Here is a 23,759-nt window from a genome sequence, read left to right on the forward strand (position 1 = left end):
AACTTTTATGATAGTTTTTGTTGCTTACTTAAAAGATTAAGGATTGAATTGCAACTATTTAACACAAGAGTTTTTACAAAATACAACTTTTTAATGTTAAGTATAAAAACAACTTTTTGATCGCCTTTCTTTTATCGCTCAATAAATAATATACTAAACCTGATTTACAATACCTGCCATTTAGTTGTTATAACACTTTTTTTAAGATGTGTATAACAATTGAAGATCTTATACAGTTTTCTGTCGGAAAAAAACATTTTATTACTTTTTAAAATAGGCAAAATAACGATGTGCAAACTAAATATTCTGTTTACAACCAGATTTCGGTGACAAAAAAATTGCGACCTTTTCAACTAGAATAAAATAGTGAATTGCACATAACAATGTTGCTTATCTATAAAGTTACTTATAAACTTATTTTCATGCATGAAAATATAAACAAAAAACTTAAATACTACATATTTGAAAATTCAAGCTTATTAGTGTATAATTAAATAAAATGAGTTATAATTTTAAAACGAATTGAATTTAATTAATATAATGAGTCAAAAAAAAAACTAACTAAATTATAAGCTTTAAAAAAGTAGTTTAAGATATTAATACCTAGAAACTTATCTAAATGGAATTAAAAACTATCTAAAACTGAATAGTTATAGATAAGCATCATTCTTATATGCAGGTCACTATTTTATTTTACTTGAAAAGGTAGCAAATTTTTTCTCACCGAAACCTGGTTGTAAATAAAATATTAAATTTGCATATCTTTATTTAAATAAGCTCTTTACGTTTAAGTAAATTTAACAATCTTTATTAGTTAAGACAAATAACTGTCAAAATAGGCAAAATAAAATATATAACGTTATATTAAAATTAACATTAAATACTTTATATTGACTACGACTACTCATTAATTTATACTTTAAGGTTAAAAGGATTATATAAACTTTTATATAGATCTTTAAAGAATTTTTCTTAAGTTCTATATCTCGTACGTCCTAACGCTAAAGCATGTATCTTTTAGTCTGAGCATAAAGAAAGGACAGAATAAATATTCCGAAATCAAATAAGCATGTTGTATTTTAAAATTTAAATAAATTTAAACATACATCGCTAAAAAAATGAAAAACATGATGATGGTTTACTATAAAAACTAAATTTTATTTATAATTATTAACTAAACATAATTTCACTCCTTAAAACTTTTAAATTTATTTTTAAATTAAAATTTGTTCGTTTAGCTAATAAAAAAAACTAAAGCTTTCAAAACTTTAATGGCTTTTGTTTGCTATAAAAAACTTCAAGTAGTTGGAAAATATTTATCGGATTTTAAATTGTGGGAGTTTGACTTATCGAAGTTTGAACTGTCCGAACTCGAATCATTGAAATTTAGATTGTCAGAACTTAAATTGTCGGAATTGAATCGTCCGAGTTTAAACTATCAGAATTTGAACTTTTAGAATTTGAGTTGTCGTAATTTGAGTTGTCCGAATTTGAATTGTCCGAATTTGAGTTGTCGTATTTAAGTCGTCGGAACTTGAATTGTCGTAATTTGATATCTCGGAATTCGAGTTGACCGAATTTGAATAGTCATGTAACCGGCCCGATAATTTTTTCAAAATTTAAGTAGACTCCCAACCTAAAAAGCTTTAAATCCGGCCCGCCAGCGAATAAATCTAGCCCGCAATTTCGAAACTTACACTATGATTTCGAAAATAAAAATGAAAGGCCAAAAAATTTAATGTCTAAAGTATAATTTACAGGACATTGATTTTACACTATATATATACTACAAATGTCATATAGAACTAGTATATTTCAAAATGAAGTGGATAATTGGTTAGTTTTCGTAAATTAAATGAAATTGAATTCTTCCGGCCCGCCAACAACTAAATTTTTCCACATCTAGCCTGCTAACTGAAAACGTTACCCACCCCTAACTTATACTATTGTTAATTAATATCTAACTCTATATATTTTTTTATGATACTCTAAAGATTGCTTTTTATTTAATATAACACCTTGCTGAAATAGGTATTTAGCGCTGATACAGCAGTCTAAAACAAAAAACTATTTTGTTATACTAAATTAATAATTGGCACCTACGTAAAAAGGAGAGCCTCTTGTACCATCCACGCACTTCAAAAAACAAGTATATATATGTATAGTTTTATAGGTTATACAAATACTCAAACACGCTTAAATATTATACTGTTTCAAAATTCTTTACTTTAAAACAGACAACAGTTAATGAATCTAAAGAAATTAATAAATAAACAATAAATGATAAATTTTTTATGTTTGTTAGCTAAAATCAACTTTATTAGAAATAAAAAGTCACAATTTATTATAGACTGCATTGGTGTTTTATTTTAGTTATTAAGGAGTGATCTATATATTTAAGCTAATTATGTAATAGTATGCAAAAAGTTTTTACTTTTAAAGAATATACAAAACTTAACAAATTAGTCAGAATCTAGTTTTAAAAATGTTAGTTTTGTAGTTAATATAGCATTTTTAAACCTAATTTTATTGTTTTATAAATTTTTCAAAAAATTTTAAATACAATATAAAAAAAAATTACTATTTATGTCATTTTTAATTCAATATATTAAACTAACTTTGTTAAATTTATATAGGTAAAACCAGAAAAACAAACAAATAAAGCCAATAGATCAGTAGGCTGCCTTCTTGTTTGGTTTCCTGCTAACCCTAAGGAAAATATAGTTAGAATTTTGTTTCCAGGTAATTCTTCACAAGTTAGTTCATTTTATACTCACTTAATCTGTTTTTCCCAATATATGGCTATTAGTTTTATAGCATTACAATTGAAAGCCTTGATTCAAAATTATATATGGCAACGGTACAGAATAGCTACTTTATTAGAACTTAATATATTACTTAGTATTACCTTTATTGGTTCCCCAGAATCGACAAACTGCAGTCAACGGGCCGATTTAGGCTACCAAAGCAAAAATATGAAGCCCGCGATGTACTTTTCAACTGAAAGTATAAGTTTTTTTAAATAAAAAAGCTTTAACTCTTAAAGAAATTTTATTCGATAGTTTACTACGACCACTAAATTAAATTAACTATAGTATTACTTTTATTGTTTGTTTTAAACTAATATTTGTGATGAGTTTAATTTTTAAAGTAAAAGTAGTTTTATATGACCTTTAAATTCTTTATTTTGCATAATTAAACTGAATTTTTTGTTATTTTGAAAATTTCTATGTGTTTACTTTTATCAAAAACAATTTTCAGAGTATCAAAAACACTATTGTTTAAAAAATAAAAATGATTTAACAATTTTTTAGTAATTGAGATAAACAGAGTTAATATTCATTAAAGTTTATTGCAAACAAAATACAAAATAGAAGTACTTTTCGGACACGCTCTTCAGTATTTATCGTGTCAAAACAAGCTGAAATAATGATTTACTGATAAAAACTAATAAAACTAAGTATTTAAGAAAACAAATTAAATTTAACACAATAGTAATAATTAACAAATTAAGGCAATCGTTTAATCAGAAATAATATAAATGTAACACAACTTTACTAATCAACTAATTTAAGTTCAACGAATTAAACAAAATGGTCGAATAAACAAATTTCTTTTGTTTACAGAGATCTGGCTTTAAGCTTAAAATGTATATAGCTTCTAAAGTTTTTAGGTGAAATTCATTACGAGCAACTGATATTATTTTGAAGTTATCCACTTTATAGTTTTCGACACACTTAGGATTAGTAATCAGGTGTTGGCCAATCGCTGAACTACTATTTAGTTTTTTCAAATCATCAAATTTCTTTTCCTCGTTACATGACTTTATCTTGTTTAAAAGGTTTTTTGGTATGTGTTGGTTAATTCTTGCAATCAAATTGTTACTCGTTCTACCCACGTAAGTTTTTTTACATAAACATACAAATTTATAAATTACATTGCTGGTGTTTAGGGTGGGTAATTTATCTTTGTTTTTAATCTGAAACAGTTTATTGGTTGAGTATACTATTCGTAAATTAACAGATCTATAGCCATTTTCTACTATTTTCTTCAAATTATTATGCAAAACTGTATTGTGATTGTATGGCAACTTAAGGTATACCGGACACTTTTTTGGACCAAATTTTATTGACTCAAACCTTGTCTTTGTTTTTTGTATTGTGTTCTTTATTATGTCTAGAGGGTAACCTAAAGTCGCAAAGATTCTTTCCACATTTGATAATTCTGTTTCTAAATATTTTTCAGAACAAATTTTCATTGCTCTATATGTAAGGCAACTGATTAGATTTAGTTTTTGTCTCATTGGACTGTATGAGTTATAAGGGACATAGTCTCCACTGAAGGTACTTTTTCTAAAAATGTTCGTATAGAACATTTGATTCTCCCTATTGACCATAACATCTAAGAATGCTAAATTGTTTTCAGTTGCTGTTTCCATAGTAAATTCGAGGTTTGCATGCATGCTATTCAGTTTTAATAGAAATTCATCTCTGTCTTTATCGTCTGTAAAGATGGCAAACGTGTCATCTACATAACGTTTGTAATAAATGGGAGAGATATCTTTTATGAGTTGTTGTTCATGGAAACCAACAAAAATGTTTGAGAGAATAGGACCAAGTGGCGACCCCATTGATATACCGTCAATTTGCTTATACATATGATTATTAAAGCTAAATTCTACTCCACAACATGCTAATATTAATAATTCTTTGAAGACTTCTGGTTTTAGGTATTTTGGAGCTAATCTGTATTTAAATAGTTCATTCACAACTAAATTAATGCACTCCTTAATCGGTAAGCTGGTAAAAAGAGACTTGATATCGAAGGAACACAAACTAATGTTTTCCTGACTGATTTTTAACTGTCTAATATCATCAGCAAAACTGAATGAGTCTTTAATACAATAGATCGAGTATACTGATTCTAATGGTTTCAACATTTCCACACACCATTTAGCAATCTTATGTTGCGGTGAATTAATCATTGAAAGGACTGGTCTCAGAGGTACTTTTGCTTTGTGTGTTTTTGGCAACCCATACAGTCTGGGTCTGCATGACCCGGATGGGCGTATAGCGTCATAAACGCTTGCAGTGATTTTATTATTATATTTCAAAGATAGTAATCTTCGTTGAGTTGCACTTTCTATTTTTTGGGTATTATCACAATTATTCGCTGGACCCAATTTTACAAATTTATTGGTGTCCAGTAGGATATCATTCATAGTAGTTCAGCGATTGGCCAACACCTGATTACTAATCCTAAGTGTGTCGAAAACTATAAAGTGGATAACTTCAAAATAATATCAGTTGCTCGTAATGAATTTAACCTAAAAACTTTAGAAGCTATATACATTTTAAGCTTAAAGCCAGATCTCTGTAAACAAAAGAAATTTGTTTATTCGACCATTTTGTTTAATTCGTTGAACTTAAATTAGTTGATTAGTAAAGTTGTGTTACATTTATATTATTTCTGATTAAACGATTGCCTTAATTTGTTAATTATTACTATTGTGTTAAATTTAATTTGTTTTTTTAAATACTTAGTTTTATTAGTTTTTATCAGTAAATCATTATTTCAGCTTGTTTTGACACGATAAATACTGAAGAGCGTGTCCGAAAAGTACTTCTATTTTGTATTTTGTTTGCAATAAACTTTAATGTATAAAAATTGTGATTTTTATAATGGAAAAACCATTATTTCAAGAGTTAATATTGTTGAAACGGAAAATAATATTTGAAATTATTACTTATAACTACAATATTTTTAACAGGGTTATACAGCTTTGATTAATTTTCTAAAAACTTAAACTAAAAAACGATATCTGTTTTTAGCTATAAAAACTTTAATTAGACTACATAAAGTGTACAATAGTTTGTTTAAAGAAAAAAAGCGCTCAAAATCTTTGGTCCTAGAACCTGGTTCACAAAAAACCTTTTAGTTATTCAGTAGCAAACCAGGGATACCTTCTAAAGTCTTGTTACGGAGAATACTAATATCTTATCTATTTATAAAGTATTTAGGCCTTTTAACCCAAAAGTTTAAATACGTATTTTGAATGTGTTTAGTTTTGTGATTGAAATGTATTAAAAAAGTTAAGACTGGTCTTAAAAATTAATTTAGTCTTCGAACTATCGAACCTATGCAGGTATGTTTAGAAAACTGTCAAAAAAGTCTTAATTTATGATAATGATTGAGAAGCTCTTGTAAGAATTTGTGTTAAATATTTAAAGGAAAAATTTTATTTGACTATTAAGATGATTTTCAAAAAACATAAAACTTTATAAACAGTAAAAGAAACCTGATAATGAGAATTAAAAAAAAAGCATATAAATCCACCTAAGAAAAAATAGCTGAAAACAACTATCTTAAGGCCAATACTTATTTAGTTTCTATTAAGATCAAGTAGAATAAAAACAATATTTAGTTTTTCGATACATTGTAATTTAATTTGTTACGGTAATTAAAAATTCTAGATAAAACAACGCAAAACTAAAGTGGCTTATAACAATAAAATAATGTGGTGGTCTTAAACTTATTTAAACACTTTTTTTTAGTTTAACTATTTTTATTTTTTTATGGAGTATATTTATTTAAAAAATTAAATACTTAGAAAAACAATAGAAAATATATTAGTTAAAAATGTTTAGCTAAAAGTTTTAACTAAACATGTTAACTTAAAATAAACTTCTTCTGAATATTTTGTGTAAGAAAACTGTAAAAGCATATCTTATCAATAAACAGAAAATCTTACCTGTGTTTAAAAATAAATACTATTTTAGGTAAGAAATTTAAAGATCGTTAAATTATTCATAAAGTACGTTAAGTTTTTCAACAAGTAAAATTTAAACTTAAATTTAAATGCTGTTATATTATCTGTTCTATATAAAAATATTTTGAATTAAAGTTGTTTTAAATTATTCATTAAGTACGTTAAGTTTTTTAACAAGTAAATCATTAACAATAAACTTAAATCAAAACTTCGTTATATTTTCTATTCTTTAAAAAGTAGAGAAAATAAAAGCTCTAATTATGGCTGCTAATGTAATTGTATTCTCTGAAAAATATGTTCAACTAAAGTTTATAAAAAGTTGAAAATAACAAGACCAAATTGTGACAAAGTTTTTGTAATTAACAAATTCTATTTTTGTTTCAAATTTATCTTAATTTGTAATTGGTTAAAAATATACTTTTATAATTTATAGGAGTTAAATGTTTTACATATACTTTAAAGCTTAAAGAAAAAATATATCTTACTACGTTAAAAAATATTCATTTGATAAGTGTTTAAAACAGATTATTAATTAAAAATTATTTCTAATTACAACAAAAGTGTATTTTATGAATTCACAAATCACAGCTTTCCTTTAAAAGTTATAACTTTGCAGGAAAATGTTCTGAAAACTTTGAGTGAATTAGAGAATGTTGAATTTATTCGACACTCAGAAATAACACAAGAAAAGCTTGAGCAAAAAGAAAAAAAGAACAAGGTAAAAATTGATGATTTGAATAAAAAACCAAAGAAAAGTACGTTTATTTTAAATTTTTTGTGCTCAAATTAAACTAAACTAAGTTATAATTTTATTTTTTATTTTTGTGACTAGTTTAAGTACTTAAGTATAATTGGTTTGACTCAAACAATAGTTCTCTGGACTTTGTCTGCATAACTATTTCTAATGAGGACAAAATTAGGTCGCAGAATGTTGCATGGATTGTTGTTAATGGTAGGCAGTTAAGTTTAGTGCTAATTATTGTATTTTATTTTGTATATAATGTCAGGATTGTGGTACACTTAATTTATTGGTACTACTGGTCATAATTAAATCTTACCTTATTTTATTACTATCTAATAAATACTAGATTCTTTTTGAGACTATTTTATATAAATTAGACAAGACAGTTAGGCTGATGTATTTATTCTACAAAACAACCACACAACAATATTACAAAATCTCTACTTCAGAAATAACTGTTCAAAACATAGATTTAATCGTTTGCTAACAGAAGGTCCTAGTGAAACAAGTTCACTGGAATAAAAATAAAAACAAATTATACAGTAATCTTCCTTCATTGTACCAACATATGTTTCTGTGTGTTAACGAATCAACACACTTCAACTTAACTTTCTCTTCATTAAAAACCCAGTTGAAGTGTGTTGATTCGTTAAAACACAGAAACATATGTTGGTACAATAAAGGAAGGTTACTGTATAATTTGTTTTTACTTAGAAGTATAAACTACTTTAAAGTTTTTTTATAAATAACTTGGCAAAAGTGCTAACTTAATAATAAACCAAGCTTGGTGTAGTAAACTATAAAAGAAGTAAAAAACTGGAAAATATTAAAATCTATTTCAAAAGACTTAAAACAATCAACTAAAAATTAAACAAAAACTTTTAGTGAGCAATAAACTATAAAAGGCTTAATAAATTATTAAAAATGTTAATTTAGCTCAAATATCTAAGTAATTAAACACAAGCTTGAATATTATTAAAATACTTACAATTATTCACTAAAATGTTCAAATAGGCTATTTCAGTAGTTCAAATTTCAGTAGTTCCTTCCCTCAGCTACACAAAAACACACTCTGCAAACATCAAAATTTATTTGTTAAGTTTTAATAAAATGTTCATCAGTTTCTCATTGGCTCGTTTGGGTGCTTTAAGAGTTCGCTTCCATACATGGTCAATCTTGTATAGCTGCAAACAACCGCAGCAAGCTCTAAATATTTTTTTTTGATATTCCGAGTTTAAACGATGAATAATGCAAGTAACTGCTGCAATTAATTACAAGTATACTATAAGCAGCTTAGAATTAGTTTTATATAGATTGATGTTTTTTGACGAAAATGTTTTGTAAAACGAGTCAAATTTAGGAGTGTAATTATTAAATTTAATTATTATACTCTTATGAATGCAATTTTGCATATTTTATATTACGGGATAAAATTTAGACCTACATATTTTACATAAAAGTATTTTTAACGAAGGTTACAATTTAACATTTACAGATATACTTTTGTTTTGATTTATTTTTGTAAATTTGTAATGCTTATATCATTATGTATAAATATTTCATTACTAGTACACTTTAAAAAATAATTTGAATTAATAATTTATTAAGTTTAGACTTTTGATAGTTTATTTAACTTTGGTATAATTTAGTTGCTGTTTGATAATTTTTTTATTTACCCTTTATATTTGTACACCAAATCCTTAGACTAAACTTTCGTAGCGCTTTTTTTATAGTTCAATAGACAATATATAAATGCAGCAAAAAATAAGCCTGTCTTTTTAAATATTGTATATAGTTTGAAACATTTTTAAACAAAAATAATAAGTTAAATATATTTTTGAGTTATAATCTATAATATTTTTAAATTACATCTGTTATCATTGTATAAAACATTCTTATTCATGATTGACTTTAGTTATTAGTATCTAAATACTGTTTGTAATTTATTAAATTTATCGTTATAATTGTCTAGTCAAATAATCTTCATATCTTTATTACAGGGTTTTATTGCTTGATAATACTGCAAAGTTGAAACACTGTAGTTGAAATAAACTCTTTGAGTATTTTATTTTGATTATAACTATCAAGTATAAAAAAAAGAAGTGGGTAAAAATAAAACTTAATGTTACTCATTGAATAAAAAACTTAAAAGTTTAATTATAGTATTCTGTTAATTATCGTCCTAATTTTAACTTAATAATAACAAACTAAACAGTATTCTTTCTTTATTAAACTTATATTAATTCAAAGTTATTTAGCTTACGAAAGATTTAAAACTAAGAATATATATATTAAATTAAAAATCTTAAACAGCATTTACCTTTTAAATGTTTTCTAAACGTACTAAGTTACGGTTCAGTGTTCACTTTTTTTTTTAAATTAAACCTTTTGATTTTATCGTTAATGTAATTTTAAGGTTGTTATTTTTAATGCAAACTAAATAAGTTTAAGTACTATACTGTTTTTAAAGGAAAAGTTTTGTTGATTATAAATTAAGTATTAGAACATGCATTAAATAACTTTTCCTTTAAAAAGTTTAGTTTAACTACATGAAAAGTATATTAAAGTTTAAATGACTTAAAAGTAAAATTTTATTGAAAATACAGCTGCACAAACAAAGCCTCAAGCATCATCAGTTAGAAAAACAGCAGTAGTTAATGTAAATAAGAACAATACAATTTCTTCAATAAGATCAAGTAGACAAGATAAAAGGCATGTAGCGGGCTCAACTGTTATTAATTCTGGTTTAGCAACTACAAGAACCAAGAATCCTACGGCTAAAGAAAGTACTAAATCATCTTTAGAAAAAAACACTAAAATATTTGGTGGAGCTAATAAAACCAAGCCTACTTTTTTTGCAGCTAGGAGACCAAATAGTGCAATTGTTACAAGTTTGTAACTTTTTAAGTCAAAAGTGCTTTTTTGTAGTGTTTAAAACTACGGCTAAACTTAAAACTAATGATCTTATCTGATATCGCATACATATTTTTTTATAAATAATTTTTAGTAGAGATGTAATTAATTTGTTATTTGAATTTGTTAAAAAAATAAACTCAAAAAATGTTGGTACATTTTATTGAGGAATTAATTTTTACTTTAAGGTAATTTTTTTCAGAAAAACCAACTAAAAACCCAACTTTGACCAATCGTCCATCGTCAGCAAGAACTTCAGCAACAAAAACCATTAAAAAAAATCAATTAAGGTCTTTAGGAGCAACAAGGTCACTTAGTGACAGTAAAACTTCGGTAAAAAAAAGTATTCAGCCATCAAATTTAATTTTTAAAAATAAGATGTCAAGCAATAAGAAACTAAATTTAGCAGCTTCAAAAACTACCTCTACGGTATCGATCCACAATAATAAAAAAAGTCAAAAGGAAAAAACAACTACTACTAAAACAGTCGAAGTAAAATTTAATAAAGGGAATGAAGATAAAAAAGCTGATATTAAATCCAAAGTAAATGTATTAGATAATAAAGAAAAAACAGAAACTAAAAGTACCGAACACAATGAAAAAACTAGTAATACTTTTATTAGAACGTCCTCTGAATTAGAGAAAACTAAGAGAGGTAGTTTTGACGAAACTAGAGTTAAGTCCATGAACATAAATGTCAAAAATTATCAAGACTGTATAGAAAAAATTGGTAAAGAGGAAACTAAAAAATTGAAAAAATTTGAAGAAAATCATAAAAACGAAGTTGAAAAAAAAAAATCAAATATTTCAGAAAGTAATCAGTCCGCAGTTGAAAGGCAGATAAATTCAAAAGATTCAAATCTTCAAACAAACGATGTTTTTCAAAGTGATTCAGACTGTCTCAAAAAAAAAGAAAAAGAAAATGAAGTTTCTCTTAACCCATTTTCTGAACCCTTTGTACCTTCTCAAGTAGAATCGAAAGAGGAGAAAATTAGTTCAGTTACTGAAAGTTCAGAAAATGTTAAAGTTCAAACACATGAGCAACTAACTTTTAAAACAGGTACAAGTAGTGACAAATATTTTAAAAAGCATATAACACAACAGCAATCACTAAGAGACAGTATTAATGACAATTCAGAAAATATAGTGCAAACGGAAAATCATAAAAATGTACCTGATGTTACAAGTGCCGCTGAAAGTTGTTCACAAGTATTAGAAGATGGAAACCAACAAAAAACTCTTGACGAAATCAGTCTGTGCAAACTTGTTGCAGGTATACTATAAAAAAACATTTCTTTTGGTTTAGAACTATTTACATTAATTAAAGACTAAGCACTTTGTAAAATTTTAGTATATATTCAATTGGAGTTTATAAAGTCTTTAATTAAAGCGGTCAATATAAGAACTTAAAGAAGAGTAAACTCTAAGTTTGACCATAGTAACTCGGCGTTTTATATTTTACAGATCAACCTGAAGATAGTTTATCAAAAAAAAAGTATGTTGTATTATATGTACTAATATAAACTAGCACTGATTATTTTATTTTATTATCTTTTAATTACTCATCATTAAAAATCATTTAAAAAAAAAGTCTGCTGAGATATGTAAAAACAGTTTGATGAATTTGTATAGTGATGTAAATAATTAAAACTGAAATAACAGCTCCATTAAAAAAAATTATTATGATTATATTGTAAATTTTTAAGTTGATGGTATATTATTAAGAACTCATGCAGTGTCATTTAGTGTTACATCTTGCCCAGAACAAAAAATAAAAACTGATTTGAAAAACTTACAAAATCAAACACAATCCAATCAGCAGTTACATCAACAAAGTGTAAGTTATAAAACAGAGTTGTATTTTTAAACTTCACAGTTGAATTTGAAAAACTAAGAAAAAAATACAAAAAAGTTAAACAGTTTGATTTTGAATATAAAACTTTTGTTATATTATATTTGTAATATTAAATAAAAAATACAAATTTTTAGAATGCTTAAAAACTAGCTTAAAAAGAAGCGAAAAACATAGAGTGACTATAATTTTAAACACATAAATACTATTATTTTTTTACAGGAAGTATTTGATCGGGAAAAAGTAGATTTCCAAAATGTTGAAGACTTTGTTTTTGGAACACAAAGTATGTTTCACTTTAACTTTTTGAATAATTTTTTTAAAGCAAAATCAAATAATATTTTTGAAAATAGTTTCAATTTAAGTAGTTAATTTCATACTTAAAAAAGATAATTCACTACAAGTTGTTGCTATAAGTAAAGTTTAAAAAAACCTTGTTGTTGAAAAAAATCTAACGTTAAAAGTTTAGTTTGCAATTAGTTATTAAAAAAAGATCCTGAATAGATTCGAGTGTTTTTGATAAGGATTAGATCGGAAATGTATAATTTATCTACACGTTTGTATATTACTTTATAGTTTATAAATTTGCTACTATGAAATCAAAAACTAAAAATAATAACTGTTGAAAAATGAAACTCACATATATATTACAAGAAAATTGTTGTATTTATTTTTTAACTTTACATTAATAAAAGGTAATTGAATTTTATTATACACGAGATAACGCAAAAAAACTAACAGAGATATAATTATAAAAACTATAGACTCGCTATCAGCCAAATTCATAAAATCTGCATGAAAAAATAGTTTTGTTCAGAATACAAAACATTAGAAAAATAAAAAAACACAGTGATGCAAGATATGTTAAATTAAACTAATAGCAAACATAACTAAAAATGTGTTTATTAGTAAGATACCATTTGCAAAAAAAAAAATACAAGCAGAAATTTTACATATTCTTTTAATTTTCAATTTTTGTTTTAGACAAACGTTTTCGACAGAAAAAAGTATATGCCCTTATCAAGTGATAAAATGTATCTAAAATGAAATAGTAAATAAACTTGAAAAGTAAGTTTATTATATCATGAATTTTTTCAAAACAAACTTTTAAGTTTCATTGTTAATACAATATTTTCAATCTTTTTTAGTTCTTACTACACAATTTTATAAAAGATTAAGATGAGAATTTTGTTTTCATTTTTAATTAAAAAAAAAATACCTTTATTACTCAGTGAATTTAGATTTTCATAAAAAAACTATTTTTTGAATTTGTTTTATATAAAAAACAAAGACACTAACGAATAAAATTAACTCACTGATGAATATTTTTTAAATTAGTTAAATGTATGTATTTTTCGAGATATGTTCCTAGGAATATAAAAAGTCAAAATATTCAACTTTTTCTATGGGCTCTAGCATCAACTATAAACTTAAACTCGAAAAAAAAAGCATATTTTATTTTTGATGTACAATTTAGCTACAAATTTTGTAAAATATATATTTTTAAATAAAGAACAAATAAAGATGTGTGAATTAAATATATAACTCGCACATCTTTATTTAAATAAGCTCTTTACATTTCAGTAAATTGAGCAATCTTTTATAGTCAAGACAAATAACTAAATAACGAACAAAGAAATTATTGTTTTTTGAAACTTTTGAGTCAAGAGAAATGACTCAAATTTCCCCTTATTTTAAAATGATTGTCGTGAATCTTACAGTAAAAAGTTTCTTTTAAAAAAATTACTCAAAGGTGACCAGCTTTTCATTCTGGGTTTTTTTCAATGCAAGAGTCGGATCTGATGATGTCTTAAAGCCGTAACAGAATTGTATTATAATTTAATGTCTTCAATAACAAAAAAGGACATAATCATCCGGTTCAGTTATCGTTTAAGAAAAACAATCTTGATTAACTTGATTATAAGTTTAAAACTGGGTTTTTCTAGATGCAATCTCGCCCATTGAAGTGATTTTGGCTATTAGGGGGTAAAAACTAGTACGGGGGAGAATCTTACAAAAGGCAGCGATTAATTTTCGAATTGCCAAGAAGGCTATTATGAAATTCATTTTATTTAGGAGACCTAGGTTTAAAGCTTCGACTTAAAATTAAAATAAAACATTTTACTATATATATTTTTCAAAACTGTTTTAATTAAAGAAATAGTATTATTTACTATAAAAAATTCAATACGAGATTTTTAAAAATTAAATATTTTAATACAACTAAATTTCGTTACTACTAGTCAGGCACGTAGCTTGATACGTTTTCGCTAATTTGCATCATCGTATATATTTCGCAAAAAATAACGTACATTTTTTAAAATTCTTTAGTTTAAAAATTACCTTTTATTATTCATTTACAGTTAGTTTTGTACTCTTAAGAGATAACTTAGACTAATAAAAAACTCTTTAGTACTTTTAGAGGCTCAAAAATTTTACAAAGAAGTATATTTAAATATATACATTTAACTCAATTTAGACTAGGTCATCAAAATCCAATGTATTGTAAAAAATGTCTGAAGAAAGCTATAGCTTCTTAAATGTGAGAGAGAAAAAAAAAGTGCAAAGTCAGAAAGGTTGTTATACTATTAAAGAAAAACTCACTCCTAATGTATACTTTTTGCAACTTAAAACCATCTTTGTGTCATCAAAGAGTAAACAAAGACAAAAGCAATATGTTTAACAACTTGACTTTTGAAGTAAATCTAATAAAAACCATCAGCTTCTGATTTAAGTCAAATAAACTTTCTAAACTAAATGTTTAAAAAATGAAGCCCTGTGATTGACACACATACAAAAAAGAAAACATTACAAACTGTGATGATTTCATTTTTTAAAGTTTTATCACGAAAACTTTAATAAATAAACCCTTATTTGAACATATTATACCATAAAAATAAATAACAAAATAAATTGCTTGCAATATGAAAGACAAAATGAAAAATTTAATAGTTTGAACTTTTTTGAAATAAGATTTATAAACTTTAGTTTTTTTTATATGGTATTTCAGAATTTTATTTTTTATTATAAATTTGTATTAGAAATTTTATACTTGCTTATATACAGTTTTTAAATGCGTTGTTAATTTAGTTGAAACGTTTATAATGTACCTAAACATATTTAAACCCTCCGAGCTAATTTAAGAGTATTAGATCTAGTTTTAGTTGGCTTAGGTAAAAGTTAAAATTAAAGTGACACTTAAAGGTCAAAAAGGGGTAAATCACTTTTTTACAAAATTGTATAACTTAAAATGTGTTACAACTTGTATTCAAATATAATTGTATTTTTATTCTTTAATTTTTACAAAAAAAATTTTAACTAAGAAAACTGTTTTGTTTTATATTTTATAAATATTCTAAGGATATATATTTTCTCAGTTGTTTCATATTAGTTTTTAGTGGTTTACAAAACTTATAAAAGCTTTAACACATTTTTTGTTACTAAAATATATGTTTCCATGTTTAAAAATTGAATGTTTAATTTTTTTTTATAATGATAATTTAGTATGTTATTTTTCACTCAAAAATTTAAAAAATTTAAGATGTTAGTTATTATAATTAGTTTATTGAACGACAAAAAACGACACTCAAAATATTTGGTCCTAGAACCTGGTGCACGAAGAATCTTTCGGTTATCGAGTTGCACACCTCTTGGATACCTTTTAACGTCTCGTCCAGGACTAAGTGTTAAACAAATAAGTTATAAATTTTGTATTAAGATATATGAGTACATTTTTTTGATTAATCTTTTTCAGGTTATGTTGAAAACTTTAAAAGATTTTTATTTCAAACAAAAACTAAAAATATATAGTTTTTCAAACAAAAACAAGTGCATACTTTTATATTAAATGATAACAAGTTTGATTAAATTTTTTTAAGTATATTATTTTATCTAGCGAAAACAACAATGTTTGCAAATAACATCTGAATTGTGAACAATATTGTCAAAATTGAAAATTTTAAGTCCGTTTAACTTGTGTTTAGAATTAAAATGTGATTTTCTTATATTTATTTTGAATGAAAATTGTTATGGTTTTACACAAGTGGCAACACATAGGGAACCATAGGGGGTGTGAAGCAACATAGATTTTTTTGTTTAGAGTTATTACTCATAGTTAACCATTTCATTTATTTTTGAAGATTTAAAATCACTGCATACTTTTATATAAAATACAATAACGTTAGAAGTAGTTTAAATTATGAATAAGCATTTAATGATAGTTTTTCTAAAATCTTTTAAACTTGTAACACTTCAACAGTGTTTTTCGCCGTCGAAAGTGGCTTTCTTTCTTTTCTCTCAAATTTATTTAACTTAAATTCAGTTATGCGCTTGTTTTGGTGAGTTAGTTTTTAGTGTCTTAGTTGATAACACGTCTATTTCTTGCAAGTGTTGTGTTCCCGTCGGACACTTGTACGACGGCGATTGTTTTTTTTTATGAAATTTTGAATTACAGTAGTTATTTGTACAGTTTGCTATATTTTGTTTAGTCGTTTCTAAACATTAATACACCTTATTGCTCAGAGACTCGATTTCTTTATATAAGTATCTATGCATTCTAACAATCTTATTACTTAATTAGGTTAAGCTTAAATGATAGTCTAAGGGTAATTCGCGTTTCACAAATCGACTTAGCTAAATAACTTAGCTAAGTCAATTCTAAACATTTAAGTAACCGTGACCGATATTGTTATAACGCGTTAAGTCAGTTAATATCCAGGTTCGCGTAACTAAGTATCAACTATATATCGGTAGATCGGTAAAAACTATAAAACAAAAACAGGCTTAATATAAATTAGTGTTTTGTGTCTATTTTGATTTTCACTCGTACTTCTAAAATGACTATAGAATAAAATTTATAAATTTTGCTGTTTGTTGTTAAGTTATAACTTAAGCTACTTAAACAAAACACTAGTAATATAAAGAAACAAAAGAAATAGTTTTCAAAACTCTATTAAATTCAATAAATAAATACTTAAAGTAAAATAAAAACCAAATACAACAAAACTAATATAATTGTGAAATATAGTTATTATTGAAAATTTTAGTGTCTAATTGAAATATTTAAGTCATCTCTAAAATTTAATTTTAAAAACATTAAAGTAATGTTGAAGCTTTTTTTAAACTTTATAACGCTTTTAAAACAAAAATAGTTTAAAAAACAAATTGGTTGTTATAAATAGAACAATACTTTAAGCACTTTGTTGGCATATTTGTAATTAAATATAATGAACTTTTAAGATTTTTAATTTTTGTTAAAAATCGTAATAACATCAGCGAAAGTCATCAGAGCCAAAACCTGGAATTTCATAACTTAAGGAAAGTCATAAGTCAAGCTCAAAACTTGTTGTTAACGAATTTAAAATTGTCTCACGTCACATGAAATTTTATGCTTTGGCTCTAATGACTTTCGCCAAAATTTCATTACGATTTTATTACAAGCAAACGTGTCAACTGACTTATTAGCCAACAATTTATTTCACGTTGCACGGCAATTAAACAACCTGACAAAACTGATCATACCAACAAACAGTAGCTTTGTAGAAAAACATAGTATCTTTTTGTAGATTTACGACTACAGTTTTTATCGGTTACGAATAGTTAACGAGTTTCAAGGGGATCTAAACCAGGTCTTGGTCTATCGAAAGCTTTGGTATGATTATTAAAGTGATATAATCAAAACTTTTTCTTAATATTTAAATGCTTACTGAGTCTAGGGTCTGGTCCGGCCGGATCTTAATCTTAAAAATGGATTCGGTTCGGCCGTATCCGCATCTAGTTAGTTGAAATTTGCAATATTCATTTTTTTTAACACAAAATTTTGTACAAAACATTTTCTGAAAAGACAAGTAAATCATTAAGCATAATTAAACTCAGAGTATTAGTACTTATACAAAAAGTAATTGATGTACATTGTATGTTTGCATATATTTATAAGTCTACTAACATAATTAAAAAAATACAAAAGTTTTTAATGTAAAATGCTAATGTAAACTTTCTTTTGCTTTTTATTGAGATATGTGACCTTGATTGGTTAAATACAAGCATGTTGTTTGATTCATAGTTATTTTGCTTTCTTCTTTTTATGAAAAGCCAATACTTTTTTATGTAGTTTTTCAAAATTTAATGTTTTTTTTTCTAACTCAATTAGTACTTAAAAGTTTTCTTATTTTACTACAGTTTTAAGCAATTTTTCTAGTCGGTAGGTCAATTGTGGTAGTATTTTGTACAAAATAGGCCATACTTGTTCGACATAGACTTTTCTGAAATTTATAGTTTTTGTTAAACTACTTACTTTATAAAGTTTTTTGTGTATACACAGAAAAATTTTCTAAAGTTATCCAGAATATGACAAAGTATAGCTTTACTTTTAGATTTTTTAACAGTTTAGTTTTTCACGCATAAGGCAATGTTTAAAAGTAAATGACTCTACTAAAATAGTGGGGTAAAAACTATTTATATGATAATAAAAAAAAAGTAATGATGTAAATATATGCAAAGAATTTTTTGTTAGTGATCAATTTTCAATAAATGACACAAAATAAACTTGTTCCTGTTTTATTTAATTACCTGGTTTTGATGGCTTAAACTGACTTTTTGAAATAATAATAAATAGTAGATAGCACTTAAACAATTAGGTATATATAAATTCTAAAGTTATTTATGCATATACAAAGCTAATTTTAGATATGATTGATTCCTCTAATTTGTAAAAAAACAATCGAAAATATACAAACTTGTAAAACTTATCTAAAACTTTAAATCTATACTATTGTTTATTAAACGATGAAAAAAGCGCTCAAAAAGTTTGGTCTAAGGACCTAATGTACGAAAAAACCTTTCGGTTATCGAGTCGTACACCGGTATAGTTAGGTAAATAATTAATAAATAAATGTATATTTAACCTAATTAAAGTTAAAGCTACTTAAAAAATATAGGAAATTATAATAGTATAACAAATAAAATTAAAAATACAACAAAGCACAAAAAATAAGAACCAAATGAATTAAAAATTAAATCTACAGCCAAACAAACTTCATATCAATACTTAACACTTAAAAAGGTTTTGACTTCTTACCAGTTTGTTAGTGCTAAACAGAACGACTATCAACTTAAAAGTTATCCATGCGGCTATCAACTTAAAAGTTATCCATGCGGTTCAGATTAGTTCTAATTGTGATGGCGGAAAAACATCTTAAATTTTCCGACCTTATCCAAAACCATTACTAACTAGTTAGTATCAGTTTGTTTGTAGAAACTTATTTTTATTTATTCATAAACTAATTTGTTTACTTTTTTTTCATATTGTTTATTGGTTGACAAAAAAGCGCTCAAAAAAGCTGGTCAAAAGACCCGGTGTACGAAAAAACCTTTTGGTTATCGAGTTCCGCATCATTTGGTTATCTTTTAACGTCTTTTCCACGACAGCCAAGTCCAAGGAAATTAATTTGATATTTACTATCCTTAGAAAACTAACATAAGAATGATTTACTAACGATTAAAAAAGTTTACCATCTCTAGTAAAGGTAATACACGAACAAAGAAAAATTGTTTCGAAGTGCTAATGTTTTGACGAATTTAAATTAACTAAATATGAGTCCTGCAGATAATCCGATATACTACTTTAAGTAATTTAGATTTAGATTAACTAACGTATAGATTAAAAACTAAAAAATACTAATCATTTTGTAGGAGTTACAATCACAGGCAATGAATATTTTACATGTGTTGATGACAATCAAAACTCAGTTAAAGAAAGTCAACTTTTAGCTAATACTGAGGGCGAAAAAAACAGTAAGAGAATTCTAAATCTAAAAAAGAAATCTAAAAATCTAAAAAGAAAATTCTCTGTTAGAGTTATAAGAAGTATATATCTAATTTTAAAAAAATCTAAATTAAATTTTTATACTACTTCTTAGTAGCTTTTTAAAATAATCAATAACGACTCTGTTTGTAACTATATTTTTTAAATTTCTTACAAAACTTTTGAAAAGTTGATTATGTTTAACAATTTCCGGATTATCAAAATGAATACTAAATAGCAGTGTGGTTTTTAAATAGAAAACAACAAAAGTAGATTTAATAAGTTCTAAAACTATTTCCTAAATAATTGTTTAATGTCTGAATTTGTTTTATAAAGTTATTTTTTTCCAGTTTCTAACAAGTCTAAGGATATTGTTTATAAACTAACACAGTTTAAACATGATAAAATAAGTTTAATAGCAATATTTTATATAATAAAACTTTATGCATGCATACATCATTTCTTCATTAATTTACAGTGCACAGCGTTTAAGATTTAAAAGAATCACTTATCTAAACTAAGGTAATTTGATTCCAATTATAATGTGGTATGCTATTTCTTCCGTATTTATAAAAGCAGGTAATAAATTTTTGGAGATAATTTGTCTAGTTTTACCTAAAAACAGTCTTATTTGAGACTCTCATGATATATTTGCTTTTCTAAAACGTTTGTTTAGGAAACATCCAAAAAGTCCCGCTCCTTAATAATTTTTTATTTTTTACTTTACAAAACACTTTAAAGGATTTTTATACGTTGTATTGTTAAGAACTTCAAATTAAAAGTCTGTACTTGTATTTTTGACTAATGCATTGCTTAATTTACTTGAGGTTATTGTTAGTAATGGATTTTATTTGGTTACCTGCTTACTAGTTCACATGCGCATAATTGCATGGATGCTTTATTTGAGGTTTAACGGTTTCATCCTTTTGTCATCACTTTTTTATAGTAGAAAATAAAATAGTCATGTATGGTATTAAAAAATAGTTGTAGATACTTTACTTGTGAACATTTTCTTCATATTTGTCTAGCATAGGGGGCGGGTAACGTTTTTAATCGGTGGATCGGATTCGGAAAAAATTAGTTCTTGACGGGCCGAAGCATTAAGAATTAGTGATCTACTGGATCCAGTATCCGAATCCGACCGAATAATGTCTTTTGAAACCCGGATCCGGCCGAATCCTAACTTGAAAACATTATTCGGATCCGGCCGGATACTAATTTTAAAATCAGATCCGGATCCGGCTGGGTCCTAGTTATAAAATAATAATTGTATCCAGCCAGGTAGTAAAATTTATGGATCCGATCGATCACTATTTAAAATTCATTTAACTTACAAAAACTTCTCAAGTATGACATTTTAAGTGTTTAATAATTTATTATTTTTGAGAATAAACAATTACTCAGTTTCACCGCAGAGCAGATTTTCAAATTGTAAATCTGTGGTTAAATAATAATGGTAGAAATGATAAATAATTAAAAATTGGTTTGAGTAAAGTTTTTATACAAAAAAAATAAATTAATTAAAAATTATATTGATGCTAAACAACATTTATTTTAAAAACTCTTTGATTATAGTCTATAAACAAATACAATTAAAACATTGTACACAGTGGGGTATTGATTTCTAATGGATTTAAAAAGATAAAATCTTTACTGAGTTAGAAGTTATGGAGTAGTAGATACATATTATTACGTACAAAGTTCTAATAATAAGTTAATAATGTAATATTGTTTAAAATAAAACCAGGGAGTATTTATTAAAAAGATTTATGAAAGCATTGTTGTTGTTGTTGTTAACACAGTTATATTATGATGAAAAAAATAAAATTGCTTTTTGTGGAAAACATTGTTAGTGAAAAATTAGTGAAAAAAAAGTGAAAAATTGAATGAGGGTAAGATTTCAGATATTGAATTTAAAAATTAAGACAAAAATAAAATATATTTAGTTGAGAGATAATCAAAGAGAGTATAATATACTAACAAACCAACTCAAAAAATTATACTAATTCAACTTAAAAAAAACCATAATAATAATTTACAACTGGAAATGGGTATGTTATAAAGCATGCACAATTTATTTGATATCTTAATGAAATATACTTTACTAATAAACAGACTTGAAACGAGAAAACATAAAAAAGCTTTAACAATTTAAGACTGAGAATGGGAATACTATTATAATGCATGTACAAGTAATAAAATATCTTAATAAAGTTTATACCTATGTGAGATATAAACTATAAGTATTCATTTAAGTAATGTGGGCATTGGGTTATCAGTTCGTTTCTCTTGTTTAAGGTTTTTCTTTTGTCTGCTAGGGCTATATGGAGTCTTTCTAGGTTACATAAAGTGCACATGTTAGTATGGTTTGTGTTAAATTTTACTGGTTCTACTATTTTCCATTCAATTGAGTATTTTATATGGTTACTGTATAGATCCCATAGGTGATTTGCAAGTTTAGTACAATTTTGGTTTGCTTTTAAAAGGTTTTGGGAATAAGGTTTTGTGTTCATTATATCTAGACTTAAATGTTCTTTTGCTTGAACCAATATAAATTTTATGGTCATTTACGGATGTGGAAACTTTAGCTTGATATATGGCGTTATTTAGGCAACACTTGTTATCTACGGGGAAGTTTGTTTTTGATCTACAATTACAAAGTTTTTCGTTTTTATCTGATTTTTTCATGAGTTTTTTGTTGTGTGAATTGATAAGGGCCATGACATTTGGTGTGCAGCAGTATGATATTTTTATACAATTTCTGTTAATTATTTTGTGGTAGATGCTGTGTTTGTTAAAATGTTTATCTACTAAACCCAAGAAAAGTTCGCCAATCTTAGTCTATACAGATTTACAAAAGAGGGGATTGTAATAAATGCAACTTCTTTTTCTAATTTTGTTAATGTTTGTGCTACTAAATTGTTTGTAGGTTAAATTATATTTAACATTACTCTTGTTTAATGCATTTTGGTATAAGCTTTTGATGTTATTAAAAACTTCTTCATTTTTAGATAGTTTGCATAATCTTTTTTCAAACATTTTTGGTATATTGTTACGTATATTTTTAGGGTGGTTGGAATTGTTGTTGATGTAGTTAGTTTTGGAATTAGGTTTACGGTAGAGACTGTAGGTGTTTAGGGATAGGTCCAGGGAGACGTCAAGAAATTCTGTGCTAGTGTTGCCAATATCAATTGTAATTTCAAAACCTATTGAAGACACTTTTTTTATAAGTGATTTTTAAATTTTTTCAAGGGTGGTTCCAGAGGATTGTTTTATAATTGCAAGACCATCATCTCTATATAAGCCTATATTTGATGGACCTGTGATTTGGGATATTTCGCTTATAATTTATAATCCTATTAAGTCGCAGACCTCGGCGTCCTGGAATGAACCCATAGCTATATCAAAGTTATTATTATTTGTTTTTTTGGTCCAGATTCTGTTGCCATAAAAACATAATGGTTTGGCAAGTGTGCATAACGGTGTCTATTTTTTGTTTGTTGAAAGTTGTGTATTTTTCTGCAAATTTAATAGCTTTGGTGAGGTGTTTTTTTTTTCTGTTGAAGGGTAAAGATTTTTTAAATCAAAATTAATGAAGCATTATTATAATTTATAAGCATCAATTGCTTCATTTTAAGTGTTTATTAAGTATTTATAATTCTATATCTTTTATAACCCTGGA

The 23,759-nt window shown here is 25.6% G+C and overlaps 1 protein-coding gene across 9 annotated transcripts in view; it reads left to right on the plus strand.

Annotated features, from left to right (window-relative positions):
- Positions 1–23,759, plus strand: part of LOC145835169 (uncharacterized) — an 89,894-nt gene that overhangs the window by 31,619 nt on the left and 34,516 nt on the right. For 4 of the 9 annotated variants that reach the window (XM_082942724.1, XM_082942723.1, XM_082942722.1 and 1 more), the window contains 8 exons: positions 2,637–2,756; positions 7,386–7,524; positions 10,118–10,402; positions 10,627–11,697; positions 11,889–11,919; positions 12,150–12,261; positions 12,499–12,562; positions 19,966–20,067. In XM_082942724.1, coding sequence (XP_082798850.1) covers positions 2,637–2,756; positions 7,386–7,524; positions 10,118–10,402; positions 10,627–11,697; positions 11,889–11,919; positions 12,150–12,261; positions 12,499–12,562; positions 19,966–20,067 — 1,924 coding nt within the window. The remainder of the gene's footprint in view (positions 1–2,636; positions 2,757–7,385; positions 7,525–10,117; positions 10,403–10,626; positions 11,698–11,888; positions 11,920–12,149; positions 12,262–12,498; positions 12,563–19,965; positions 20,068–23,759) is intronic. The other 5 variants (XM_082942729.1, XM_082942731.1, XM_082942727.1 and 2 more) reach the window with 4 other exon arrangements.

Source organism: Thalia democratica, chromosome 4, assembly GCF_965202585.1.
Source record: "Thalia democratica chromosome 4, ktThaDemo2.hap1.1, whole genome shotgun sequence".
In the NCBI taxonomy this organism is placed as follows: Eukaryota; Metazoa; Chordata; class Thaliacea; order Salpida; family Salpidae; genus Thalia; species Thalia democratica.